The following is a 26641-nucleotide window of genomic DNA, read 5'->3' as shown; positions in this document are numbered from 1 at the left end:
CTTGTGACCTGTCAGAGATCAAGAAAGCCACTAAGTACCACTATGTGTTTGCCAAGCTAACCCATCCAGTTGGCCATCACATGTCAAAATGCAGCTTTGAGGCAAACAAGGCAGGAACAGCTTCCCTCTATTTTTTTAGAAGTGACTATAAAGCATGACAGATGGAGAATGATTAAAAAACATAATGATTTTGAACATGACCTCATTTACCTGAAAAAGGATAACGCAGTACAAAAAATTATTATATATACAAGGACATGGGAAGGTGTGCCTTGTGCAACACATGAAGCCTAAAACCAGGCATGCACAGGACAATCTCTCTGTGCAGCAAAGCTTACATGTACATCTCTGACTCAAACATTACACTATCCCACCTGGGTTCAACCTCAGAGTTGTGAGCAGATGAAGAAAGGCTTCTCCCCAGCTACTTAAGAACAGAGAAGTTGCAAGCAAACGTCTATCACAACACTTTTGAGCAAAATTACTTTTTAAAGAATTTCCAAGTAAAGATCTTGGAGGAAAATCCACCTTCAAACAAGAAACTACTCTACAGGTACTGACTGAAGTTCCGACCTCTGTCTGAGGAATAACAGTATAAAACATACTACTACAGATCTGTGAAGTTGCACAGGACTGTCACCAGCATTAAGCCAGCAATGCAGCTAATCCAATCAGTGCCTGAAAAGGTTTATTTAATTTTACAATAGATTCACCTGACCTATACTTCTCTTCCCATTCCTCATCCTGGGTTTGGCCCCAATTAGGCAGCACCTCACCTTCTTGTAAAGGGATAAGCTATTTTTAGAAGCTCATTCAGATGCCTGCTTAGTAACTACAGCACAATATCTACCAGACTCAGCAGAGTAAACACCCTTGGAAGTTGGCAATTAGAGACAAACACTGTGCACTCTGTGCTGGTCTTGGGAGAGGAGTGGAGTCACCTGGGAGTTCAGGGAGATGCTTCCCAAGCCACAGCTTGTGATGCAACTTCAATAATAAGCAGCAGAGCACCTGGGGTGACCATTATGCATGGACTCAGATGAGGGTCCACTCATCCTTTCATTGTTTAATTCAACAAAAGCTCAGACCAAGAGTGATGCCCAGACTTGGCTGGGGCTTCCCCTCAGAGCAGCAACAACCTACAGACCACATCCTGAGAGCACAGAAGAACTCCTGGCTGGGTCACCCCCACATGACAACCCCCAAACTACAATGCTGCAGCTATACCCTCAGGAATCACGCACAGCAATACAACTGTGATTAGGACTGCAGCTTCTGGAGCCCCTTGGATGACACCTAATTTTAGAATTTGAAAGTGCATGTTGCTCTTTACAAGGCTGAGGCTCAGAGAGCACCTGTTCTGACAGTATTACTGAGCGTACAGATCTGTCTTGCCAGCTTGCTAGAAGGAAAATGAAAATATTCAGTGTTAGGAAGTAACAGTACAGCCAGTCTCACTCTCTAGTCAAGCTGCAAGCAGGAGACCAGACTAACTTACACCAGCAGCCCACTAACAACACAACCGGTCCTTACTTTCCATAGAGTCCAGGTTCCATCCTGGATGAGAAATTCTGAATTATGCTCCTCTGAACACAGAGGAATGCTTATTAGAGCACCTGAAACACTCTCATGCTGGTCACAACAAGCTTTCAAGGAAGAGGGTCAGTCAAACCATCACCTAGAAAGATTCAGCTTGGAGATAGTGAGAGAAAAGCCTAGAGCTGCTGTACTGATGCATTAAAAAAAGTCTTTTGTAGTAGCAAACTCATCTTTCGCTCCTAAAGAAATATATTTCCTAAAGAAATATTATTTAAGTCAAACTATGCTTCAGCTCAGCTCTGAGGGAACAGTAAACCCCTCTCTGGGAATTCTGTGCTATCCCTGAGAAGTGAAGAACCACTGACCCCAGGAGTCACCCAGTCTCTTCCCTTGTTTCCTCCACTGAGGTGCTGGTAAAACCCGCAGTTCAGGCTCCTATGCCAACAGAGAAAGTAGGTAGTGAAACACTGTTGCTTTCCAGCTGAAGGAAGCACAATGCCAAAAAGCCCCTGAACAAACTGATCAGTGCACTGTTGCTGCTCTGAAGCTGCCCTACCTGCCCATGGGACCAGCCACACCACCTTCCACTCCAAAACAGCTTCCCAAATTCCTAACAAACTTCCCCAAACTGGTCCTCTGAGGGTTTGGAGCACTGCACAACGCTGACCAACCCCACAAATGGGAACATCCCCAGGATGCTTAAAATATACTTTTATTTACACACATCTGACAAAGGAGCACTAGAGTCTTCAGGAAGGGGACAATGCATGAAGGAGCCTCTGTCTCTCAGGCCTGCATCTCCCTCACCATGTGCAGGTACAGCGACCATGGTACCAGTGGCAGGCAGGGCTCTACACCTCCACCTCACACATTAAACACTCAGGTAGTTTTATAGTAACTGATCAACTTAACACTAGGAGAGGAAATTCTGAGACAAACAGAATTTTAATGCCCATGAGGAAAGAAATTCATACTTCCAGCTCAGGCATGACTGTGCTGACAGCATGGAAGCTGCTCCTTCCGCCCAGCACATGGACCTAGTGCCATTTGCAAAAAAACCAGCCATCAGCAAACATCCACAACTGGTAGAAGATTGTGCCCACATATAATTACAATAGTGCTACCAGAGGCACCACCATCACCACCACATCCCACTGCAAACCTTGGGCACCTGCAACTTTCAGCCAGTGCAAATTTTACTTCAGGGATGTGCAGGAAGCTCTGAACTGACAGAAAGACCAGATATTTAACAACTACATTTATGCTCTTTTATACCAAATACTGACATAACGAATCAAGAAAACACAACCCAGTTTTCCTTATTCCTACAGCACCACTCACTCAGAGCTGAAGGGCCAGTGCACAGTACAAACCCTGCTGTTCAAGCAGTTACAGCTTCACTGTGCAAAAAGTCCCGCTGGCAACTCTTGTGGTGCTAGAATCGAGTATCAGAATGTCGCTCCTTGAACATGAGCTGGTTTCAAGATAACTCAGCACAACACTGAGCTACAGCAGAAGACAAGAATTTGTACAAAGTGACCTGAACCTGAGGAGAATGCCCTGACACCCCAGAATTCAGGTACCTTTTAAACGAGAAATAAAGTCTGCTATGTACCATAAAATGGCTAAGGAGACAAGGGAAAGACTGAGTCTAATACTTGTTCTGGACTTCAACATTTTACCATCAAACTTTGATGGTAATGCCCAAATTCAACAGGTGCCTGTGCACATGGGAATGAGGTCCAAAAGAAAAAAAAAAGCAGAGAGGAGAAGTTGTACATGAAAAGATAACAGAGTATTTCCTCTAATCCCCACCAGCTCCTGACCTCCAAGCAATTGCTCCAAGTTTATTCCTGATGTGGAATGTCAACCCAGCTGAAGACTGTAACTAGCCTGGTTCAGGTAAGACCCTCAACCTTGTGGAAGTGAACAGTGTGAGCACCAGGCAGTTATTGAAAGGGCATGGTGAGCCCTACTACAAAGGGGACTTCTGAAAGCCCCCTTCTAGTAGAACATCTCTGCCCAGAGTGGGTACCACACAGGTTCCCACACTGCACACAGCTGCCCTGTGTTCTTCATTAGGACCATGATAAGTGCAGAGAAACTCATTGGCCAGGAGAACTACATCCTTCAATGCAAAAATGCTTTGTTTCTTAAGTATCACCAAAGGAGAGGAACCAACTGAGTTAACTCAATCTGAATATTTGTGAGGGTCTGCTCTCTGAGTACACCTCAGAGCGCCAGCACATGCTGTAAATCCAGAGGGAGGGAAAGCACCTGGGGTCTGCCCCTGCCTGGCTCACAAGGGGTCAGGTAAAGCTCAACCTACAGACACCAAGCCACAAAGCAACGTTTATCATTACTTTCCACTGTATGCAATGTTATTAGACAGAAGTTTTTACGAGCTAAATAGAAAAGTGATGTAAGAAGCAGAGTTCTTAAGATCCAAGAGACCCTGTGCTCAACAGCTGCCACGCCTAGAATGCATGCAAGCTATTTTATTTTAATGCAAAAATGCCTTAAAGGCCAAACTCACAAATATATCTCAAATATGTTTTGGAGCTTTTTTGAAATGCAAAAATAAACTTTAAGACAATTGAAATTAAACAAACAAACCACAGACCAATGTCATCTTAGAAAAAAAAAGAAAGAAAAAAAAGAAAGAAAAAAAAGAAACAAAGCAACTTGCCTTCCCCCACATGAAAACCTCCCCGGTTGTTAAGTCTGTGGTCAGCCTGGTTAGCCAGATCTCAGTCATTTCTGCCCCTGAACTAGTGCTGGTGAGATATTAACTGCTTCCCAGAGGACTCGGTGAATTCCATTGAGCCATGTCTACTTCAAACAGCAACACGGACAATTATCCCAAAGCACAGCTCCTGAGGTGCCGGCGTTAATGAGAGGGCAGTGCGAGCCACACCCCAAAGTCCGTGCAGGTGAGGGGAGGACTGTCCCCACGCTCAGCTCTGCCCGTGCAAACACAACCCCGTCCCTCCCGCACCGCGGGAGCTGCTGCTCTGCAGCCCAGGAATTCCTCCAGCTCAGCCGCGAGCGAAGAGCTCCACTTCATGGCACCCAACAGAAAATGCCAAACCGAAGCCGGAAAGACACGGGAAAACCGTATTTTCATGTGTCTTTTAATAAACTCTGCTTCGGCCAGCGATGGAAAAGGAAAGCAACTGCTCTTTAAATGGATAAAATACAGACAAAGATATGTTCACCCACCCTGCAACTGACTCCCTGCCTGGAGAAGAAGAGACAGCACTGGCCCTTCAAAACCCCACAGACCCCTCCTGCTACAAAGGACCCAGGGAATTCTATTGCCGGCAAAAGGACGCAGCCAAGGAGCGATGCAAAACATCGCTGCAGCTCGTAGTAAGTAACACACCCCCATCATGTCTTCCCTGTTCTGTCAATAGATGGGTTATTGTCAGACTCCCGCTCCGGCTGCCTTAGCAAGCCTTAAAAAAAAATAAAAATGAAGGCAGGAAGAAGAGCAACTCAGAAAAAAAAAAAAAAAAAAAGCAAAAAGATAAAAAAGGAGAGCCAGCGCTCCGTGTGCCAGCAAACGGCCTCGCACCGGGCCCGCCGCCCCGGGCTCCGCCTGGGCATCCACGGCAGCGACAGGGAGGAGGAGGAAGAGGAGGAGGAAGAGGAGGAGGAGGAGGAGAGCCGGTGCGCGGCGCCCACCGCCGGGCCCGCAGGAGGGGCTGACAGCGCGGCCCTCCGAGCGGTCGAGCCCGAGGAAGGACGCGTCACCCCGCCGAGCATCCTCCGCACGGCGAGCCCCGCGGCCCATCCATCCTACCTCGCTCCCGGCGGCGGGATGCGCGCTCCGCATCCCATCCCATCCCGCCCCGCCGCGGGAGCGGTGGATAATGGAGGCGGCGGGGAGGACGCACCGGCGGCAAGTCGCGTGCGCGGGGAGGGACCGCGGGGGCGGCGGGACCGGGAGCGGGACTGGCATCGACCCCCGCCCGCCAGGTCCCGCCGCCCCCCCCTGCGGGGCGCGCCCTTTGTGCGGGGCGCGGGAGGTGTGTCCGGCGGCGGGCGGGCTGTGCGGGCAGGGCTGGGTGGGTGTGCCCGGGAGTGCTCGGGCCGCCGCCGCCGCCGGGGATGCTGCGCCCGGGACCCGCCCGCCCGCCGCGCCCCCCCCGCCCCCGCCCCCGCCCCGCCGACCCTCTCACCTCTCCGCTGCCCGCCTCGGCCCCGCAGGCCGCGCGGAACCGCCGCAGGTTGATGCCGATGGCGGCCGAGACCTGGAGCGCCGCGTCGAAGCCAGGACCGGCCGCGGCCGCGGGGCCCGGCGCTGCCCCGCCTCCGCCGCTTCCCGCCGCCCCGCCGGAGCACGGGCCGCCGCGCTCACCCTCGCCCGCCGCCGCCGGCGCCGCCGCGGGCTCGGCGGGCCGCAGGCTGTGCACGGCCGGCACCCGCAGGCGGGTTCCCCCCGGGCCGCGGCGGCCCCAGCCGCCGCTGCCGGGCCGGGCGGGGAAGCGCCACCGACCGCTGTGCGCCATCTTTACTGAGAGGCGACGAGCCAGAGAGCGGGGCCGGGCCGCGCCCCGCGCCCTGCATATCGCCTCGCCGGCCCGCGGAGGCGCTGCATAACGGCGGGCGCAATGCAGATTGCGGGGCTCCGCCATCCCGCCGCCCGAGCACCTGAATAAGCCATGCTCGACCAGTGCGATCCCGGCATAACGCTGGGCGATATACAGGGCCCCGGGCCCGAGCCACAGCGCGGCCCCCCGTCCTGGATAGCGCAGCCTCCGGCCGCCGCGACCCCTCATAGCTCGCAGGGGCATGCAGGCGCGGGGCTCCTCGTGGGCGAACCCCGGAACCTGCCTGCCGTATAATCACGCCGCAAGAAGCCGGCATAACCCCCTCGGCGATGCCGAGCGGGAGCGTTAGCCGCCGGCGCCCGGGACAGCGTATACGACATAGGCAGCTCCGCCTGCCCCCTGCATAGCGCAGGGCCGTATGCGGGGCGCGGGGCGGCGCGGGGCGCGTCCCCGGGCCGGCATGGCATCACCCGCAGGCCCCGCGCCGCCGGGACCCACCGGAGCCCACCCGGGACATCGCGGCGGCCCGAGCCCGGGAGGAGCCGCTCCCTGCGGGGCACCGCGGCTCCGAGCTGTGGGACCGCGGGGAGGAGGCTCCGCCCCACCCTCCCGGCCCCGGCCATGCCCTACCTGCAGCCCCGCGCCCGGCCGGTGTCGCGTCCCGCCGGGTGCCACCCCCGGGAGGGAGGTGACGGCGATGGCACCGGGCTGGCAGCCCCTCCTGTACAGCAATGCGCGAACAGGGGTAACATCCAGCAACTGCCCGCTGTATTCCCTGAAAACAGCGCTGCAAACGCACTGATCGGGTGTAAAACCCTCTGCTTGGGAACATAAAATACCCATTTTCCTTGGAAGTCCGTCAGATGAGGGCAGGGAGGGACCGAGGACGGGAGGGAGGCTGTTTGTCCCTGGCAGAGGCAGGACACCCAGTAGGTATAAAGACCCCTCCAGGGCTGCTGCTGTCGAGCCGTGCCAGGCAGTTGTGGTGCCCTGGCCAGGCTGGTGGGAGAAGGGAGCGCAGAATCCAGGCTGGGCAGGGGGCTGGAAGCGCAGGTCCTGTTGCTGCTGCTGTTGCAGGCTCCCTTGTGGAAGCCTGGGGAGTTCATTGAGCCTCAGTTTTCCCATCTACGGCACGGAGATGACCTATAACTGGTTATGACTCAGAGCTGGGACAGTAACCCTTCTTTTTAACAAAAAAACCCCAAAAAACCAAACCAAAAACAAAGCTAAAGTTTTCCATTCATTGATTCTACACCAACCTCCTGGTCACCTAAAGAATGTCAGATCACCTGCACTCCCTCTCAGCAGGGCACAAGGCTTCTTCCTGCTGGAATGAAGTGCTGAGAAGGTCAGTTCTGCTGTAGGGAGAGCAGTAAATGACATGCTCCTGGCACAGTCACCCTAGAGACATCAGGGTCACTGGTGTGCACAACAAAAGGCCTAGAGGAGCCAAGGAGCAGCTGAGATGATAGCATCAAACAGGAGCAATACTGACTAGAAACCATCTCCCAAGACAATAAAATCAGTGAGGTCCCATCCAAACCATCTGCTGGCTTCAGAGAACTACAAATTACTTTCTGAAATGTGTTATAGTGCAGGTGACTCACCAGGATTTGTACAGACCTCTACAAGAGCTGGCTGACAATGAGCAAGGTAGTGAAACCCTGGGCAGCTCAACCTCCGGCTGGTGGGGAGCTGAGGTGACACATGCAGCAAAGCTCTGCTTACCTTCACAGGCTTCCACTCCACCAGTCAGATCCCAGACCAGCAGAGCCCCCTGTAATCATGCTACACTCCCTCTGGAATAAGCCACGGGGATTGCTTTTGATAGCTAAAAAGCACAGGCATTTCTCCTTGCTTCCCGCTAGCTGATGGGGAGTACATTCAGGAAAAAATGGAACATTTTCTTTTGCACTCTCCATTTGAATTTGAGGTCTCAGGCCTCCCCCAGCATCACGGCCGGGGCACAGTGGGTGCCCCAGAGTGAGCAGAGCTGTGGTGAGCAACAGTGGTGTCACTAAGGCAGCTCTGGTGCCCTTGGGACTGGCCCTCAGGGTGCCAGACATGGACCACGACCGCTCAACATGGGCTTCTGGCTTTATTGTGGCAGACCCCGTGACAGACCCGGCGCCGCAACGCTGATGGCACCGGCCAGGTGGGTGTTCACACATCGTACCCGATGATGCCGCGCTTGCCGATGATCTCCCCGATGTAAAACCACATCACCACCTCTGTGGCCACTAGGCCGTTCCTCAGCGCTTCCTGAAAGCAAACAGGCACTGGTCAGATCCCAGACTCCCACAACAGCTCCTCCCTTGCTCCCACAGCCACACCCATGCCCTCCAGCAGGGCTGGGACTTCAGGAGTTCTCAAGGCAAAAACCCAGGAATGGAGCAGAATGTTTGCTGTGTTCAGCCACCCCTCAACACACCAGGCCACAGAAATCTTCTACAACACCCAGCACAGCGTCAACTGTCGTTTGTGGGTTTTCACAGCCCTTTCAAGAATCAGAGCCCATACACATGGGAAGCACATTAATTTCAAAGCCAACCAATGACACAGCTGATCCAGCTGCCTACGGATACTCCCTTCTCTGGGAGAGACAACTGGGGGCCCGAGGAGGGCAAGCACAGCCTGGTCCGGGCAAGGAAGAGTTAAGGCAAAGCCGACAAAATAAAACACTTTAAACTCTCGGCCCCTGAATTCCTTCAGCTTCAGGTGTCATTGACAACGGCCGCACTGCTTCCTAGGCCGATACCAGGGCGGCTAGGAGGCTCTGGCTGGGGCTCCCCGGCCCCGGCGGTACCTTGACGGTGAGCTGGGCCAGGCGGCCGCTCTGGAAGGCCCGGACCAGCCCCTTCATGCCGTCGATGGCGCGGGGGATCTCGGCGGGGGTCGGCGGGACCAGCTCCACCTTGGCATAGCGCCAGAACGTGGCCAGGCGCGGCTTCGAGTAGGTCACGGCGGCTGCGGGAGGGGACACGGAGGGGACACAAGAGAGAACATGGGAGAGAGGGAACGGTGTTTTCCCAACGGCGGGAGCTCGCGGGGCCTCCCCAGGCCCGGCCCCCGCCTCCCGCAGCCCCGTTCCCCAACCGCGCTCCCCGCCGCCCCCGGCCCGTTCCCCGCTCCCGTCCCCGTTCCCGGTCCCTCACCGCTGAGCAGCTCCGGCCCGCGCTGCACGAGTCGCTGCACGAGCCCCTGCGCGGCCTTGGCCATCGCTGCGCGCTCAATGTCACCGCCGGTCAGCGCGCCCGGCGAGCGCCGCGGGCAGCCCGCGCCAAGGACCCCGCACCACGTGAGCGGGGCGGGCCGGGGCGGGGCGGCGCCGGGGCCGCGGGTTCGAGACCCGCCCGGGGCCGGCACCGCCCCACTCGCGACCCAGTCCCTGTCTACAGCTCCCGGCGCTGCCAGACCTCAACCACTAGCTTTAAGATCATCTCTATGTTTTATTTCCAACGCCTGCCGTTCCCAATGATCACTTGGGAAGTACACCCTTCTACACCCCTGGCCTTTACAAGGTGGTGAACAGTCCCCTTCCAGTCCCTCCCCATGTCCTACCCTGGGGGCAGCTGGAGGCATCACTTTCAGGTAGTGAACGGATGGTTACAGTTTAAACACAGAAAAGAACAGAGGGAGGCGTTTGGTGTCACTGGAAAAGAACGTGGCCAACACAAAGAACAGGTAATAGAAGGCTGGGGCACCAGGCCATGAAGAGGCTGTGGTCTTGCCCCGAGGCAGAGGCTCAAAGCTGTAGCGCAGTGGAAAGTCTCAGTATTAAACAGTGAGTCTTAAAAGGAAAAGAGAGAACAGGGGTTGGAAGGGAAGGTCCAAGGAGAGACTCGATAGGTGGTGGCAATGCACTAAATGTGGTCGTCGTCAGGGTGGCAGCTCCAGCCATTTCCCCTGCATGGCATTGATCTTGCCTGTGAAGGGAGGGCTGGGAACAAGATCAAGATTTTCAGTTCAGCGTGTCTTCCAGCTCCTCCTTCTGCTTTTTCCTCTCTGCAAGCCACTGCTGGATCTTCTCTTTTAGCTCTGTGTTTGGTCTGATCTGGTCCATAGTGAGTGGGCTCCGATTGAAAGGATCCGTCTGATCACTGAAAGACAAAGCATTGACGAGATTATTTGGACACTCCTGGCATTAAAGATAAAAAAAGAGGGAGACAGGCCAGGAAAAGTCACTGGATAAGTGAAATAGATCCCCAGAAGTATCAAGCAGGAGGGCTGTGCTGCGCACCTGAGGAGGTGTCGGGCTATAGTCGAGCGGTCCACGGTGACGCGGGAGGAAGGCAGGATCACGGGGTCTGACATCAGCGTGCTCATGATGGGATCCAGGAATTCATCGCAGGCGTCTGCGTACGTCTCCTCTTCCTGCTGCTGCCTGTCTGCAAGAGACTGGGGAGCACAGGGGCTTTGAGGGACTCGGCCTCCCCGTTCTTTAAAAACCAGGGAGCACTCACAAGTCCGTATGGGCAGCATGCCCTCCCAGCTGCCCCACCTGAACAAAGCCCCACTCCCAGAAATCCAGCTCCACAGCAAAACACAGAGGGAAAAGGACACAGGGAACCAGCTCCATCTTTTTTTGTACATTAAATTCCCTCCAGTGCTCACCTTGATCCTCTCAGCCAGGTTACTGAAAGACACTATCATGTTGCCAGGCTTGTTGATTTTCTTCAGAACCCGCACGGTCTGGGCAAAGAGTGTCGGTGAGTAGGAGCGGCCGTCCTTGGGGACTGTGGCACAGAAGTTTTCTTCATCCCTGCACCACAGGTTACAAGACAGCAAAGGTTTAAGAATCTATATTTACAGGGCTGAAAAACAGTCTCTACAGCAGCTGTTTTCCCACAGCAAAAAACTCAAAGCTAGAGGAAAGCTAGAGTGTAACTAAGCATTTCTCCCACAATACCCCCAGGATGGCTACTGCCACCCCACAGGCTCACACCCTGTCATCACCTACCCAAGGTTTAGGTAGATCGTGCAGATATCAGACACGAGCTGCTGTGGCTTGAAGTCGAACTCACTGAAATCCTTCACTTTCAAAGCTCCCATTTTAGGCCCAACCAAATGTTGCAGAAAGTAGTTGAGCATGGAGATGATGCGCTCAGCAAGGAAAGGATGCACGAACAGGGACTTGATTTCTGGAAAGGAAAACAACAGTTCCTTCACAGCAATCCCATCCCGCTCCGATCACTGTGAAACCAAGTTCCTGTCCACCCTTTCCTGGTCCTGGCAGGCAGGAGGGGCCACTCTTCCTACCTGAGGTCAGGAAGGCCAGAGTGCCAATGGTTTCGTTGGACATGATGTTGTGGAAGCGTGCCAGCTGCCCAAACATCTGCAGGCTGGACTCCTTCTCCCGGCGAGCCTCCGGGGACAGGCTGTCCCACTCGCCCCGGTCCTTCTCAATCTGCTGCACTTTGATCTTGCTGAGGTACTGCAAAACAGAACACCCAGGGGGCTTGGTTGGATGGCAAAGCCAAGGAGGTCCATCAACACTCAAAATCAGACAGGCAACATCCACATGACCCAGCTTAACTGCTGGCCTCAGGGCAATCAGTTCTCGGGCAGGTAAAAGCTCCCCAAAAAAGCCCTTTCTAGCAGCAACAGCAGCTCTGAAAGGAGTGAGAGACAGCCATTGCACACCAGGGACATGAGGTCACCTGGCACTTGCCTTGTAATCCCAAAGGAGAACTGCTTGGAGACAAAAGGCCTTTGTTAGGATAAAACACCTGTGGAAAGGCCAAGGGGATTTGAGAATCAAAACCCACAGTGATGGTTTAAAGCCCAAGTTCGTCCAGATTAGCAACAGGCAGATTTTCCAGCGTGCTTCCTGATGGATCTGAAAAAGCCCTTTTGCTCCTCTTGGTTCTGAGCTGCCTCTTGACCCCAAAGGAGGAAAGGGTGACCCACAGGCAGGGCCCCAGGCCCGCTTTCCTCCTGCTTTCCCCCCTTCTCCCAGGGCACTGGCCACACCAGCCTGGAATTGCTTCCTGCAAATGTCTACCACATAGATTCACCAGGCAGGGCCAGGCGAGCTGACCCTGTTCTGGAGGTCAAAACCACACCCAGCCGCCTCTAGGGAGTGAGAACTTGTTTATGTGATGCTGGTGGCACAGGAGCTCAGCCCTACCTGTATGGCTTCATCCAATAGGAAAATGGCATCATTCATGAGCAGGTTAAGGAAGCGCAAGAAGAGAGGGGGGTTCATTGCCTCCAGGTTCTCTGAGGCATAATCAGCCAAAGCCTGCAAGGAGCGAGCAAACAGTGAATTTTGTGTGTCCCAGTGGCAGGACATGGACCCACGTGGTCCATACAGTGCTGCACACACAGACAGACACACACACGTGCACCTCCTCTTGCCTCACCTTTATGCTCTCCCGGTAGGAGTCGGTGCCCCACATGTACCTCAGGATGGGGTACATGGGACGGCGATAGTTAAACTTCTGTTCGAACTGGTGTGGGTCGCCTGGGCACAAGCCAAAGAGCATTACAAGTGGACATTCCCCCACAGGTGTCCACAGGGAACACAACTCTTCCCCTTCTGTGCTTACCTGTGAACTCGATGTCCACGAAGACCTTGATGAGCGCCTCGGCCAGGTGGGCAGCGTGCTGGTAGGAGCAGAACACCCGCTTGCGATGGAACACGCTTGAGACCAGCGGGTTCTGGGCCTGATCCAGGTGAGGCATCACAGCTTCCAACACCTCTGCCAGCTTGGCTCGCAGGTGAGGATTTTTCATCCTGAAATAGGAAAAAGAAAGTGAATCCAGGATGGCATGAGGGCTAGGGTGTGGAACTGAGCTGTTCAGGAATCATTCCAGGAGCTGTGCCCATCCATGTTCGAGTGCCTGCTTGCTGCAGACCATCTGTAAAGCCAGCTCTGGGTCAGCAGCTCACTCACATGCACTCAATGGCACAGTAAAATCTCAGGCAGAGGCCAGAGAGTGTGGGAACAGCCAAGTTGCTGCTCCCACCCTCCCACACAGCTTTCCCGCTCACAGCCCACGGCTGCTCATCAGCTGGAGCTCCTGGGTAAACCTCACTGACCAACCCAGCTGCTTCCCTACTGCCTAGGGTCCTGCCCTCTATTTATCCTGCCAGTCCAAGTGCTTTGCCTGCTGTCCAGCACCAAACACTGAGGCCACAGTATAACTCTGCTGCACCTGTGGGGCAGAAACCAAACCACCTGCCCCAGGTGACACCGTAGGGCACTGCCAGGAAGAACTACAGCCTCCATCTCCCAGGGACAGCAGAATAGTGAGAACTGCCTACCCAAGGGAAATCTCCAGCTGCTCCTGCTGCTGCCAGGAGCTGTGTTTACACACGTGAGTGTAAACAAATGAACAGCAGAAATGCAGAGTGTAGGGTGATATCTCGTCAGGAAGATCGACAGAACTACTCAGTTCTGTTCAGTGGACATCATAGAGACACTCCCAACAGATCAATCCCAGGAACTTCCTTTAGCAAGTACAAAATGGCTGTAGCTGATGAGGCTCCTGCATCATATTACCAAACACATATTTAAGCCCCAAATCCCATGTGCACCTTGCACGAAAGCCCATGGCCTCCAGGCAGGGCTTTGTCCCCTTTGTGCCTCCTGTGGGCAGAATTCAGCATTTCCAAAGGGATCGACCTGCTCGTGGCTGCACAAACCAAGCCTCAAAACAGCTCTGCAATTTCCACTTGCTTGTTCCCCCTGGGTGTTCTGCAGTGAACACCCAGAGCTGCAGCGAGGGTTGTACCTACCTCTCCACATCACCCATGAAAACAGTAACAAAGTGAAGGATGTGCTCCAGGGAATCAGCCGAAGTCTCCAAGATGTCATCAGCAAAACGCCGCAGGAAAATGAAGAAGTCACCCAAATTATCAGCAAAGAACTCTGCAAAGAGAGATTGCAGGTGAGCCCTCCCCAGGCAGTTCTGCCCTTTTCCAGCCTCCCCTCTACTTTCCCCTCACCACTCTAATAATGATTAAGTTTCAGTAACTAATGAGCTGTATCAGAATCTCCCACAAAGGACGCCCAGCCTGACAACATCTGTAACACCAGGGATTCACTTCAGCTCTCCCAGAAGTCAAGTTCCTTACAGGGTCAACCTGGCAGCTGTCTGCTGATCACACACTGTTACACAGCAACCCCCAATGGAACAATCCCAAAGCAGACCCTGAAAGGATGATTTTGCAGGGAGAGAACAGTAAATCAGTGTGGTACGTGGTGAAAACTTTGCCACTTGGTGACGAATAGGACCTCTAAAAGGTCAGCAGCCTCACTATCCTAAGTACGGCCCTCAAACAGCCCCCAGTTTTATAAGAGTGAGCCTCTTCAAAGGTTGTAGCACTGTGTCCTGCCCTTGACAGAGAAGTGCTTCCTCAGGCAGCTCTGCCAGTGCTCATGGACAGCAGTGGTGGCACCAATCCCCAGCAGGACACACCTGGCACGTAGGCCAGTGCGCTGTGCTCCACCTCGGGCAGCGGGAAGCTCAGCTCCAGCGGCTCTGTCCCGTGGTTCCCCATGGCCAGCTGCACCAGCAGCACTGCCATGGACACCTGCAGGTTCAGGCAGTTCTGCAGCATCTGTGGCTCCGTCATGGCCGTCTTGGTGGAGAGATAGATGGTCATGAGGCGCTCGAACTGCTCCCTGAGGCTGTCAGCAGCAGGGCTGGAGCTCTGCTGAGCTTCTCGCCATGCCACTTGAAGGCGGTGAAGACTTTGGTTTATCTTTACCATCTGATCGTGCAACCTGCACAGGAAAAAAAGGCAAGGAGGACCTGAGAAGACAGACAGACATCCTGCCTCAGCAATGCATAAGCTGGTGAGAGACTGTTCTATGCCAGCAAATTCAGATAATTTCCTGCAGGTACTCTGGCGGGGGCTCTGGCAGTGCCTTGGAGAAAGGCTTGTCAGAGCCTGGGAGGATATGAGACCCTGTGAGGGACTGTGGGGCCTGCAGAGTGGCCTGGGGAGCTGGCAGAGCTCTCTGCAGCGCGGAGCTCCCTCGGGTCACAGTCAGGGATCCAGCACGCCCCAGCCCACATGTTCAGTTTCCCAGCAACGAGCCACTTGCATAATAACTTTTTTGTCAATTTCTATATTTAGAGAATAAACCAGAAGGGGACTCTGCTTGGATCAGCCATGACCTCACAGTATCCAGGCAACGATTTGCAGAGGGAAGCTGGGCAAAATAGCGAGTTCTGGTGTCCAGAAAATCCTTTCCTGGAAGCAGACAGCCACCTCCCATTCCTGCTTTGTGCACAGCCCAGTTACTGGGACAGTTTGGGTCACCCCTACTGGGCAGGTGCCCTGCCATCAGGTTGCTCTCCAGTAGAGAAGGGAGGTGCCAGAGACCCTTCCCTGAGGAGAAGGGGAATGGAGCAACTCGCAGACACTCAGCACTTGGCTGTTGGTGCCTATAAATAACATGGAGTCTGTAAGACTGTGAGCAAAGGGTCTTTTAGTAGTCAGTTAGGCTGAGGTTCAAACAGCAGCTCAATTGGCCACTCTGTATTTTAAGTATTTACTAAAATTTCCATGGCAAATACAGGTGGAAAACAGCCCTGGGGGAACTGAGAGCAGGTACCTGTGAAACCCCAAGTGCAGGGTGTACTGTGTGAGCACCAGGTTTTCTGTCACCAGGTTGTAACTGTTTGCAAACTCCGGCTCTTGCTCACTCAGAGCAGGGATCAAACACGTTTCTTTCTCCAAACCTGGAAGGAAAAGCAGCTCTGTGTCAGGCCCTACCCAGCAGTGCTGATAAGAGAAGAGCTCGAGACGGCCTCTGCTGAGGACACAGAAGGGCTCACAGTGATGCTGGCAGTGCTTTATTTGTATTCAGCTCTCTCCTTACTCCTCTCTAATCACAGCTGTAACTCTCCCTATACTGGCACCCATTAAGAGGGCACTACTGGGAGAGGTGAGGACCTGAGGAGATCCCCTTTCCCGTTCCCCTGCTCCCCAAGGTTTGGCTGTACCTTTCATGTGTACGTTCTTACTCCTCCTCTCCTCTTCATTCAGCTCCTTCAGGGCACAGTAGGTAGGGTTGAAGGTTAGCAGCCTCGGAGATTTGGGTTTGCAGAAGGGCTGACACAGCTTCAGGAGGGCAGCCCCCAGGTTGAGGAAGAAGGCATCTGAGGCATACATCTGGAAGAAGATCTCTGGCATCTGGTTAGCCCAAATTTTGGTGCGGCCCGCATTCGCGTGGAGGCAGTTTCCCAGCCAGGAGAGAATCCTGTGCTTTGTCTCTGGAGACAACTGCAACAGGTTCTTCAGCATCTGGTAGATCTTCTCATGGAACTGGGCCATGAACTGTTACAGGGAACAGAATACAGTTGAAGGAGTCTAGCACCTTGAGTTATGGCACCGGTGTCTGTTCCGCAAATGCCACCCAACCCTTTTCCCAAAGCTCAGGCCAAGGCCTTTGATAGAACACAAAGACATGTGTTACAAACACCTGAGGCAGCTGGCAAAGCCATTCCCATGCTCCAGCTGGAGACTCCAAAGCAGTTTTGGGACTTGCCTAGTAACAAGTCAGGTTGTTACAGAGCCAGTGGTGGAATTCAAGCCCTGATACCATGTCTTGAACCCTCAGGCGACCAGAGGCCACTAAACATTGCGGGAAGCAGTACTGCCCTGCTTCACTCACCTGATGGATGTTGGATTCCTGCACTTTGATCTCCTGTGGGCTGGATCGGGATGGATTCAGAAAGTAGCCGTGGTTTTCCACCACGCCAGGGGTCTTCAACAAGCAGGAGATGTTTAAAATGGCACCAAGCAAAGTCTTCTGGTACATCTGCCCATTGCTGGGATCCTTGGGCTGGATGTAGCCTGCAAAAACCTGGGGAACACGTCGGGACATGCTGACAGTTGTACAAAATCCCAGTAAAAAAACCTTACAAACTGATGGGTTTGGGACAGGCTAAGAGAAAGGAGCAGAGGGGTAGGAGTACACACACCAGGTGTTGTACCGCTGGTTTGGCCTCTGCAGGTCCTGGATAACTCAGGAGCTAAATGAGCTCCCCAGAGGGGCTCCTGCCCAGAGCGAGGCACCCACCTTGGCTATGTCCTTCTGCTTCGTGAAGTAGAGGAGCACATCGAGGTATGTGTACAGCAGGATCTGGCAGAGGTCCAGGTCCTTGATTCTCCCCAACAGGATGTCAAACACAGGAACCATGACCTCCCCGAACGTCCGCACCTCCTCGTCCATCGTTAAGGCCTCTATGACCTCCTCAAGGAACTCTGTCATGTCTTCAAACTCTGGTAGGGTGTGACACAAGGCTGTTACTCACAATGCTACAACAGCCAGACTGACCCAAACACAGCCCTCCCTTTTGGCAACTCCACATGCCCCAGGGCAGCCTCGCAGCACTGAGCCAGCAGCACAGCTCGGCCACACTTACGTGCCCCCCTCAGTGCCTCCAGCATCAGGTCCACCAGCTGCTCGTACACATTCTGGTTGACATAGATCTCGGGGGTGAGGAGCACGGTGCGGGTGTTGGACACCGTCAGGTTGCGGCAGCGCACAGCGAAGGGCAGCAGGTTCTCTGGAACCTTGGTGATCTGTGCAGGGAGAACGGGGCAGTGCTGGGGCCCGGGTTGTTACACCCTCAGCTGGGTCACCCCGGAGCGCAGGGCCGGGTGACAGAGCTGCCCTCCCCCTCGGCAGGGTCCCTCCTGCCCTGCCCACCTCCTCCCGTGCCCTGCGGAAGCAGGCATAGAGGTAGCGCAGGATGTGCCGCTCCCCGGCGTCGCGGTCGGCAGACAGGTTCTGGGTGCTGGCACAGGTCATGTGGATCAGGTGGCTCCCGGGCTCCGGCAGCAGCAGGCGGGTGAACAGGGCCTGGAAACCAGAGCAGAGACGGGCACAGTGACACAGCCCCAGCTACTCCCCCCCTGAAAAAGGGAGCCCCACCCCACACAGGCTGATTGATTCCTGCTGGGAAGGGTTCTCTCTAGCCCTTGTTAAGTAGCAGAGTGCAGGGCTGAGAACCCTGTGCAAATCCTCCAGTCCCATATGGAGCAACAGCAGCCCCACCAGGAGTCATTTCCACTGAAAACCTCATCAAGAATGGCTGACATGGCCACAGACAAAGCCAAGCATGTGTGCGGACACTGATCACTGAGTTCTGTTTGGTTTTTGTTCCCCTCCCCACCCCCAGTGGATCTGCAGGGCAGCAAACCCCTGCAGCCTCTGGGAGGAAGGTCTGGATTCCCCAAATTCTACACCTTTCTCAGCTTTGTACTCCAAAAACCCCACAGACGTTTCCAGCAAAGCTACGAGAGGCAGTTCCACGCCAGACTTTGGGAAGGGATTTGGGACGTGTCCCATGTGCACTGTGGGGAATTACACTCAACTCCTGTGGCCAGAGCTTGCAGAAGGCCGGGGGCCCCACCTGTTCCACGTTGTCCATGTCCAGCCAGTCCTGGTCATCCAGGTCTGCAGCCATTTCCTCCAGGTAGACGCAGCGCGCCGGGATCCCATTCCCGCTCTTCATGCTGGGGTCGCCTGGAAAGGGCAGAGGGACCCGTTCCATCCACAGGGATGGGGACCCTGCAGGCAGGACCTGCCTCTGGCACAGCCCCAGCTGTGTCCCCTCCCCACTGTGCCCTCCCATGTCAGGGCTGAGCCAGCCCACCCGCGGGGTTCCCAGGCTCACTGTTGTCCAGGGTGATGAGGAAGATCCTCTGGATCATGTGGTTGATGTTGAGCTGCTCGCAGAGCTCCCGCTGCGAGCGGAACGAGCGGCTGATCTCGGCCACCGAGTAGTCGCAGTCGTCCAGGCTCTCGGAGACGCTGTTGTCAGAGTCATCCTGGCTGATGGACGTCTCCTCGCCTGCACGGCACAGCCCTCAGCGCCCCGAGCGACAGCCCTGTCCCTAGGGCAGCCTCGCCCCCTCCCCAAGGGACAGCCCTGCCTGGGGAAGCCCCTGCCCGGGGACAGCCTCGCCCCCCACCTGTCAGCTGCCGCAGTTGCTGCTGCTTCTGGATGGCGGCGAAGTGCTTGGCGGCCGCGACGGAGCCGAAGAGGGCGGCGAAGGGATTGCTGGAGATGCTGTTGTTGTTCTCCTGGTCAGTCATCTCCTCTCAGGGAAGCGCCATGCGGGGGGGCCGGGGCAGGGCTGCAGGGAGAGCCGCCGGCAGGGCTCGGGCGCGCTCCCCCGGTCGTGGCGGGCCCGTCCCGCTCGGTGCGGGGGCTCTGGTTCCGGCCCGGCCCCGCTCCGGCCCCGCCGGTCCTGTCCCGGCCCCGTCCAAGTCCCACCTCGGTCGCCGTCGGAGAGCGCTGCGCGTCACGTCGTCTCACCGGAAATGACGACACCATGGCTCACCGGAAGTGACGCACGGAGAGGCCATAGAGTGTGCGGGCGGAGCGGCAGCGCCCCCCTCGCGGGGCGGCAGCGCCCCCTCGCGGCGCGGAGGGCGAACGACACCTGCGAGGACGGAATGATAATGGGAACAGAAATGGGAATGGGAAGGGGGATGGACAGGGAATGGGAATAGACAGGAAATGGGGATGGGAATGGGACAGGGAACAGGACATGGGTACAGGAAAGGGACAAGGACAGGGAATGTGACAGGGAAACAGACAGGGATGCGGACATGGGCACGAGTCCATCCCTGTTCAGCGGGACCCAAGCGTGTCCCGTGCTGTGAAACCAAGTTCGTGTCTGTTGTTCGTCCACTGAGCTTCATTTGAATATTGATGACATGTAAAGAGCATGATTAATATGCAAATTCTGCTGTTCTATATAATCAGTGCTGACCTTGCACTTACACCCTTTTGCAGCTGCATAAACATGGCAAAACTTGCCCCTTTTTATTTTTTAACCTTTTTTTTTTTTTTTTTGGTGGGGATTATGTTTGTGGGGGATTTGGGCTGAGGCCGCAGGGGAGGCTGTGTAAGGCCACTGATGTATTTGTTTATATATGTTTATATCACACCCCCTCCCCATCCAGCCCCCCCCCCCGGACAAACACTGCCGACGGTTTGGGTGGTTTGTCACAAACAGCCTTTACTCGCCCGCCGGTCGCGTCCCGCCTTCCTCGGTACAAAAGAACAGCTTAACAAAAGTGCCGCCCTGTGCGCGGGGGCGGGGGGGGCTCTGCCCCGCGGGGAGGGTGGGCTATGGCACTGTCGGCGTGGGGCCCCCCCGGGCGGGGGCTCAGGCAGGGAACTCCTGCTCCGGAGGCTCGTCCCGGGTGCCCTCAGCCACGCTGCCGGGGCCGCTCATCCCCCCCAGCGCGTCCTCGCCGGGCCCCGGCAGCGCGCAGGGGTGCACGAGGTGGTCCCAGTAGAGGCTGAGCGTGGAGTGCTCCTGCTGCTCCAGCTCCTTCAGCTCGTGCAGCTCCTTGGCGCTGGCCACCGGCGTTTGCACCTCGAAGGTCATCTCGAAGCGGCTGTAGTCCACATGGAAGGCGCCTTTCTCCAGGGACATGCAGGGCTCAAAGCGGTATCCCCAGAGGATCTCGTCCTCCGTGTAGGAGGTGCGGGCTTGGCACGTCATTCCTGTGGGGAGACAGCAGCTGAGCTGGGCCAGGGCACTGCCACGAGGCCCCTGCTGCCCAACGAGGGGCTTCCAGCCCTGCATCACCCACTGCTCGGCAGAGCCAGCTTTGGCCCCAGGCATCTCTTGGGCAGGACGCCAGTCCTGAGCCCAGTTTTGCCTGGCATCTCCAGGAGCCCAAGGGAGCTGCCTCTCCCCACCCTGACCCCTGCCCTGGAACACTTGCCTGTGGCTTCCACAATGCCCTCGAGGATGATGATGATTTCGAACTGCTCCCGGCGCAGCGACTCGGCCGACATGTCCCAGAAGGGGCTGTGGCAGTTGATAACATGGCAGATGATCTGGGGCTCCACCAGAAACAGACGGTCCTCCCCTGTGTCGTAGCCCAGGTTCAGCTCTGACTGCTCCAGGGGAATGAACTCCCCCTCGGCTGTCTGCCGGGACTTGATCAACTTTGCCCGGATCTTGGCATCCACCATGTGGCTTTCCCGCAAGTCCCCCACGCGGAACATCAGGCAGAGCTTCTCGTCACGGCGGGAGATAACGCAGTTTTTGCTGAAGATGAGGGTCTGGGCGCGCTTCTTGGGCCGGGAGATCTTGACAAACATGCAGCCCACCATCATGGCGTCAATCATGGAGCCCACGATGGACTGAGCCATCAGCAGGATGACACCCTCGGTGCAGTTGGCTGTCACCATCCGGGTGCCGTAGCCGATGGTCCGCTGGCTTTCCACTGAGAGGAGCAAGGCAGAGATGAAGCCGTCCACGTTCTCGATGCACGCCTGCCACTCAGGATCGCCCTGATGCCCAACGTCACCCCGCACCCAGGCGTCGAAGAAGTAGATGAAGCCAAAGACCACCCAGGTGACAATGTAGCACATCATGAAGACAAAGAGGAACCAGCGGTACTTGAGGTCCACAATGGTGGTGAAGATGTCCGAGAGGAACCTCTTCTTGTCCTGGATGTTGCCCAAGTTCACCTGGCACTTGCCCACCTTTGTCACGTAGCGCTGCCGCTGCCGCTTGCCGCTCTGGACCATGGGGTTGTCCTCCTCCAGCAGCTTGCACCGCCGGCTGTGCAGCCCCTCCGGGGCGGGGACGGTGGAGCTGCGGGCGGAGGTCTTGCCGCGCGACGAGTTGGGGATGTTGGCCACGCTCAGCGCGTGCAGCGGGTACAAGCGGGCACCTGGGTCCTGCGGGGCGGGTGGTGGGCACCAGGAGGGGCGGCCACGGAGGTGCTGGGCAGCCAGGCTCCCGCGGCTCAGCGGCAGGGACGCCTCACTGGGGACGAAGCCGCCACGGCGGGGTGCGGACGGGTAGTTTGGCATCGGGGCGCTTCTCTTGGCAGTGGCAGTGGTGGCGGCGGCGGCAGCTTGCTGCCCACCGTCCTCCACCAGAGCCCCGGGAGCGGCCGGGACGTCGGGCTGGGGGGGGAAAGGAGCCCGTCGGTGAGAAATCGCCTCTGACGACAACCGCGAGCACCCGGCGGCACCCTGAGCCGAGGGTGCCCCAGAGCCCCGGCGCGAGCCATACCTTCTGGGGGAAGGTGCCGTACCGGCTGGTGTCGGTGGGCGGCCGGGGCAGGTAAGCCAGCATGTGCTTGGCCGTGGGGGTCTGCGCTGCAGGGATGGAGTTGCTGCGGCCACGGGGCTCCTCGGGGGCCCCCCAGCCGCCGGCGCCGCCGCTGTTGCGGGCGTAGGGGAGCACCATGGCGGCGCCGGGGCGGGGGCTCAGCCCCGGGCTGGGCGTGGGGTCCTGCCACGGGGGGACACAAAGTGGAGGGTTATTTTGGACACGGAGGGCAGTGCAGAGCTCTGGCCCCTCTCCACATCTCCAGGGGCTGGGGTCTGGGGGGAAAGCCCTTGCCCAGCAGTGCATGTGCCAGGCCCGGAGCTGTGCCGGGGCAGCTATGGGCTGGCTCCAGATGGCTAAGCCCATTAGGGGCCATAATTGCATTGCAAGGCCGGGGAAGGAGCCATCCTCCTCCGGTGGGAAGCCGCTCCAGCAGCCGACAAGCTCCGGGTAAGCGCCGTGGCTCTGCTCCACACTCGTTCTGGGCCATGGCTGTGGCTCCCGGTTCTCTAAGAAGCTCTGAGCAGAAATGGGTGGCCTCTGGACAGGCTGTGATATACAGATCCCATTGCTGGGCTCCTTGGGACGGGCTGAGTCCAGCCGGTCCCTGTGGGGAGATGTGATGAGAGGTCACATTCCTGGAAAATCAACCTGGAGTGCAGCGACCCATGGGGACAGGGCTGGGGCTGGGGTGGGAGCGTGGGTGCTCTGCCCCCTCCAAGCATTCCCTGCTTCTGCAGAGCAGCAGGACCAGCAGTGCAGTGACGAGGGACATCAGCCTCCGGGCCAACCCCCCAGCTCCCCAGACCCCTGGGCACAGAGGGCACCCACCTCATGTCCAGGCAGAGTGGCTGCCAGCCCCAGAGACGTCGTTCTCGGCTTGTGGCTCCTGCTGCGCCCTGGCCACTGCCGGGCATCTTCCCACCGGTCGTGGACGGGAATCCTCTGCCAGGCTGTGCCACTGTGGCCAGTGGGAGGGAAGAACGGAAGGACAGGGAGCTCGGTGGCGGCCACCAATCCTGCTCCAGCGGCAGAAGGTCACCCGTTAATCTGTCTCAATGACAGGCACAATTACCTTGAGACGATTTAATCAGAAGGAGCAGGAGCCCCAATGCCTGGGGGAAGGAGCAGGAGGGGTTTCCCAGCGGATTTCCCTGTTCTTGCCCTTAGGATGATGCTCACTGTCTGCTCTTTAGGGATGAGATGGTCAGCAAGTGCTGGAAAACATCCCCCCCCTCCTGCCTGCTCTGTGCTCCCACACTAAACGTGGTCTGTGCTCCCTCACCCTCTCCTTTTGGGAGGCCTCTGCGAAGGCCCCCCCTGACACTCACTGGGGTGGACCCCCAGGGCCAGCAGGACTCAGTAATTTCCAGTCTGGCTCCCAATACCAGATAAGAAAGACGCGGATGAAGGAGAGATTAGTCGCTAATCTCCCGGGGAAGATGAATCTGCAAGCTGGACCCTGCGGAGGGGACGCACGTGGGGGTGGATGGGAGCTGAGCGCCAGCACAAAGTTGGGATTTTCCTGATGCTGTGGCCCATCCTTTTCATAGAATCCCAGAATGGTTTGGATTGAAAGGGCCTTAAAGATCATCCAGTTCCAACCCCCTCCCATGGGCAGGGACACCTTCCACTGGACCAGGCTGTTGTAGATGGGTTTTCCCCATTCTTCTGTTTGCAGCAGGGAGTCCCCTCCCAGACAACAGTTTCCTCACACACAACAGGCACCACAAGCCGTGTCCCGGGTGAGGTGCTGGACACAGGACAGGGTGATTAGTACCCACCTGCAACCTGCTTCCCTCCCTCGGACATCCCCATCCTCGACGCAGCTCTCAAAGGCTCATTTGCATATTTATTTGATGACCAAATGAGAGTCGGGGCCTCCAACCCAGGCACCGACTCCAGAGAAGAGCCCGATGCCGGCTGTCCGCTGCCTGCATCCTGCCCCGGGTGCCCTCCCTGTCCCACCGCGGCCGGAGCTGCTGCTGCTGCCGAGAGGCGCCTTCCCTGCCAAGGCTCTCGCTTCGGGGTGGCCGAGGCTCGGAGGATTTGCATGCCTTGGCTTAACCCTCCCGGGCACGGCAAGACCCTGCCCAGAGTCACGGCGGGGATGCACCCGGCTTTTCCTGCTGAGCCGGGCGCGCTTTTCTTTTAGCGTGGAAAAACCAACAACGGCTGAAAAACGACCGTGGCCACACCCCGGCGTTGGAGGAACAGGCTTGAATTCGCCCCCCCGGGCGGCAGACGCGGCCGGCGGCCGGGCGGACGCTGCTCCACAAACGTTAATGCCCGCGGCCGCCGCTCAGGGCGGCTAATCTGGGCCCAGAGGTTAGCGGGGCGGCGATATCATGGCCGGGGGCTGGTGGGCGAAGGCGCAGGCGGGGGGGATGCTGCTGGCCCTCCTCGGGTGGGTCAGCTCTTGCGTCACCACCTTTGTGCCGCTCTGGAAGAACCTCAACCTGGACCTGAACGAGCTGGAGGTCTGGAACATGGGGCTCTGGCAGGTCTGCATCACCCAGGAGGAAGGGGTGGTCGAGTGCCAAGCCCACGGCTCCTTCCTGGCGCTGCCCCCTGAGCTGCGCATCTCTCGCCTCCTGATGTGTGTCTCCAACGGGCTGGGGCTGCTGGGCTGCCTCCTCGCTGCCATGGGGCTGGACAGCTGGAGAGCCTGCGAGGACAAACCCGGGCAAAAGCAGCGTCTCCTGCTCGCTGGGGGAGCGGTGCTTGGCACCGCGGGGATTACCACCCTGGTGCCGGTCTCCTGGGTCGCCTACAACACCGTCCTCGACTTCTGGGATGAGACCGTCCCCGACATCGTGCCCCGGTGGGAGTTTGGGGAGGCCACCTTCCTGGGGTGGTTTGCCGGAGCATTCCTCGCCGCTGGTGGGCTGCTCCTCGCCTGCAGCGCCCGCTCCACGAGCACCGCGACACCGCCGGCCCCTGCCTGCCACCAGCTCCCCACCACGAGGGGTCTGGGCAGGGGCCACCACCCACCCCCCAAAATCGCAGACCTGGTCATCTAGGGCCTCGCTGTGCCCTGCATGCCTCGTGGCTCTTCCCCTGGCAGGGAGGGCTCCTGCACATTTCACAGGATGATTTGCTAATTGCTACAGCAGCCCTGCCACTTCCTCTCCTTTCTCTGTGTGCCTGCTTCACTTTTTCTCTGTTAAGGAGCAGCAGGTTTCCCCGCAGCACTCGCCAAGCGAGCGTGGGAAGGCAACAAGCAGTGGGCAGTACTTTGTACTGCTGGTGACACTGATGGGTGACACCGTGTTGGCAGCTCAGCACAGCAGCTCCTTCCCTGTGTGTCTGTGTCGCTCTGATGCATTTGCAATAAATTATCACGGCCGTTGGCAGTGTGTGTCTGTGCTCTGAACATGCAGCTGCATCTTGCACGAGGGGGATGCAAGGGTCGTGAGGGGCAGCGCTGCCGCTGCAGCAATGTTTCAGTCTGTCCAGGAAAGACTGGGGAAAAAAAAGAGAAAAAGGTGGAAAACAAGGGGGAGAGGGAAAATTAGAGACAAGGCAGCTCCAATTTTAGTCCTGCTGCAAAGGCAGGATGGCAGCGGCCGTGTGCCCTGCAGTAGCCTCATCTTCTCATGGCTAAGATGATAAAGCCGATAATTGCCACAGACCTTTGTGTCAAAAGTTCCTCGACTGCATCATTTACCTGCACAGAAAAGGTAAGACCGGGGTTTTGCGGGTCTCCTTAACTGTTCCTTCCACATTTTCCTGATTCAGCTGTAAAAATAAAGGCTGCTTGCACACCTCTGCAACCAAGAGCACGGACCATCAGGCTGGATTAGTACCCAGAGTCCTGACAGGGGCCAGCCCGCTGCTACAGCACTGGTTGAAAACCGAGTTCACCGCTGGTTTAATCCCTGGAGGCTCAAAGCCGGGCGCGTGACCAATCTCAAGGAAGGCCCAGCCGACAGTGGCATTCCTGGGGGAAACAAAGTCCACTCCCCTCTAAGTTCGTTTTGAAACCTGCACTTTGCTCTGCTGAAGAGGAGAGGAAGGAACAGGTGGGCAGGGAGAGGGAACAGGGACGATCCCTGGGAGTTCTGATGCTTCAGGGCTGGGGGTAGAGCTGGTGGTGCCAACAGTGAAGGGGGAGAGATGAGCGCTCTGTCTTTCTGAACAAAGATCAAAGGGAGGTAGAACCCAGGGGTTGGCCTTCCTGGCCATCACCTTCCAAGGAGCTGCATGCCCTGCCAGTTGCCCTGAGAGGGCTGACCAATTCCAGGAGCAGAGAGGCTGTTTTGGCTATAACTCCCTTGGAAAATGGGAGGACAGGACAGAGAGCAAAGGATTCCAGCCTGGACACACTCCCATCCAGCCCAACCCAAATATCAGGAATTGACCTGGCACGACTCTGTACTCCTGACACTTTTTGTTGTTTTTTTTTTTCAAGTAGGCTTTGGGGCATTTCAGCTCCTGGCAGCAACACAAAGAACAAGGCAAAGCCACTCATTACCTGACA

General features: G+C 56.8%; 5 protein-coding genes across 8 annotated transcripts in view; 1 reads left to right on the top strand and 4 right to left on the bottom strand.

Moving 5' to 3' along the window:
* Positions 1–6053, bottom strand: part of KMT2A (lysine methyltransferase 2A) — a 39352-nt gene extending 33299 nt beyond the window's left edge. For 2 of the 3 annotated variants that reach the window (XM_051812324.1, XM_051812325.1), the window contains exon 1: positions 5345–5498. In XM_051812324.1, coding sequence (XP_051668284.1) covers positions 5345–5377 — 33 coding nt within the window. In that variant the 5' untranslated portion in view covers positions 5378–5498. Of the gene's footprint in view, positions 1–5344; positions 5499–5723 lie in introns of those variants that run through there. The other variant, XM_051812322.1, reaches the window with a different exon arrangement.
* A 2127-nt stretch (positions 6054–8180) lies between these two features.
* ATP5MG (ATP synthase membrane subunit g) lies at positions 8181–9414 on the bottom strand. The gene is made up of 3 exons (XM_051812383.1): positions 9251–9414; positions 8902–9062; positions 8181–8357 (listed from the first exon to the last, which is right to left on the bottom strand). Exons 1-3 carry the CDS (start codon positions 9312–9314, stop codon positions 8259–8261), a joined length of 324 nt encoding a protein of 107 aa, XP_051668343.1. The 5' UTR covers positions 9315–9414; the 3' UTR covers positions 8181–8258.
* A 110-nt stretch (positions 9415–9524) lies between these two features.
* On the bottom strand, positions 9525–19389 carry UBE4A (ubiquitination factor E4A). 2 transcript variants are annotated; one of them, XM_051812344.1, is made up of 20 exons: positions 19344–19389; positions 19039–19203; positions 18741–18917; positions 18477–18589; positions 17771–17923; positions 17484–17643; positions 17138–17340; positions 16730–16921; positions 16059–16392; positions 15668–15794; positions 14523–14830; positions 13840–13972; positions 12647–12834; positions 12461–12561; positions 12226–12339; positions 11355–11529; positions 11056–11236; positions 10710–10857; positions 10336–10493; positions 9525–10195 (listed from the first exon to the last, which is right to left on the bottom strand). In XM_051812344.1, exons 2-20 carry the CDS (start codon positions 19160–19162, stop codon positions 10057–10059), a joined length of 3228 nt encoding a protein of 1075 aa, XP_051668304.1. In that variant the 5' UTR covers positions 19163–19203; positions 19344–19389; the 3' UTR covers positions 9525–10056. The 2 variants fall into 2 exon arrangements, with proteins under 2 accessions (XP_051668304.1, XP_051668303.1); XM_051812343.1 differs by having other exon boundaries at positions 19039–19384.
* An 806-nt stretch (positions 19390–20195) lies between these two features.
* LOC127482210 (G protein-activated inward rectifier potassium channel 4-like) lies at positions 20196–22409 on the bottom strand. Its single transcript, XM_051812313.1, has 3 exons — positions 22054–22409; positions 20813–22010; positions 20196–20588 (listed from the first exon to the last, which is right to left on the bottom strand). Exons 1-3 carry the CDS (start codon positions 22294–22296, stop codon positions 20245–20247), a joined length of 1785 nt encoding a protein of 594 aa, XP_051668273.1. The 5' UTR covers positions 22297–22409; the 3' UTR covers positions 20196–20244.
* A 1348-nt stretch (positions 22410–23757) lies between these two features.
* CLDN25 (claudin 25) lies at positions 23758–25826 on the top strand. Its single transcript, XM_051812379.1, has one exon. The coding sequence runs from the start codon at positions 24507–24509 to the stop codon at positions 25179–25181; it is 675 nt and encodes a 224-aa protein (XP_051668339.1). The 5' UTR covers positions 23758–24506; the 3' UTR covers positions 25182–25826.
* The last annotated feature ends 815 nt before the right edge of the window (positions 25827–26641 follow it).

Source organism: Manacus candei, unplaced genomic scaffold, assembly GCF_025592945.1.
Source record: "Manacus candei isolate 608988 ecotype Guabito, Panama unplaced genomic scaffold, ASM2559294v1 h1tg000086l, whole genome shotgun sequence".
NCBI lineage: Eukaryota > Metazoa > Chordata > Aves > Passeriformes > Pipridae > Manacus > Manacus candei.
This window is presented reverse-complemented; position numbering and strand designations above follow the sequence as displayed.

Excerpts from the sequence above, each read along its gene's own strand:
- ATP5MG (XM_051812383.1), bottom strand. The coding sequence starts at position 9,314 with ATGGCCAAGGCCGCGCAGGGGCTCGTGCAGCGACTCGTGCAGCGCGGG. Across the intron at positions 9,063-9,250 it reads CGGGCCGGAGCTGCTCAGCG|CCGCCGTGACCTACTCGAAG; the intron begins GTGAGGGACCGG and ends CCCCTCCCGCAG. Across the intron at positions 8,358-8,901 it reads TGGCCCAGCTCACCGTCAAG|GAAGCGCTGAGGAACGGCCT; the intron begins GTACCGCCGGGG and ends GTTTGCTTTCAG.
- UBE4A (XM_051812344.1), bottom strand. The coding sequence starts at position 19,162 with ATGACTGACCAGGAGAACAACAACAGCATCTCCAGCAATCCCTTCGCC. Across the intron at positions 12,562-12,646 it reads CGTGGACATCGAGTTCACAG|GCGACCCACACCAGTTCGAA; the intron begins GTAAGCACAGAA and ends GCTTGTGCCCAG. Across the intron at positions 11,530-12,225 it reads TATTGGATGAAGCCATACAG|TACCTCAGCAAGATCAAAGT; the intron begins GTAGGGCTGAGC and ends TCTGTTTTGCAG.
- LOC127482210 (XM_051812313.1), bottom strand. The coding sequence starts at position 22,296 with ATGGTGCTCCCCTACGCCCGCAACAGCGGCGGCGCCGGCGGCTGGGGG. Across the intron at positions 22,011-22,053 it reads GCCGGGTGCTCGCGGTTGTC|CCCGACGTCCCGGCCGCTCC; the intron begins GTCAGAGGCGAT and ends TTCCCCCCCCAG. Across the intron at positions 20,589-20,812 it reads GGGCATTGTGGAAGCCACAG|GAATGACGTGCCAAGCCCGC; the intron begins GCAAGTGTTCCA and ends GTCTCCCCACAG.
- CLDN25 (XM_051812379.1), top strand. The coding sequence starts at position 24,507 with ATGGCCGGGGGCTGGTGGGCGAAGGCGCAGGCGGGGGGGATGCTGCTG.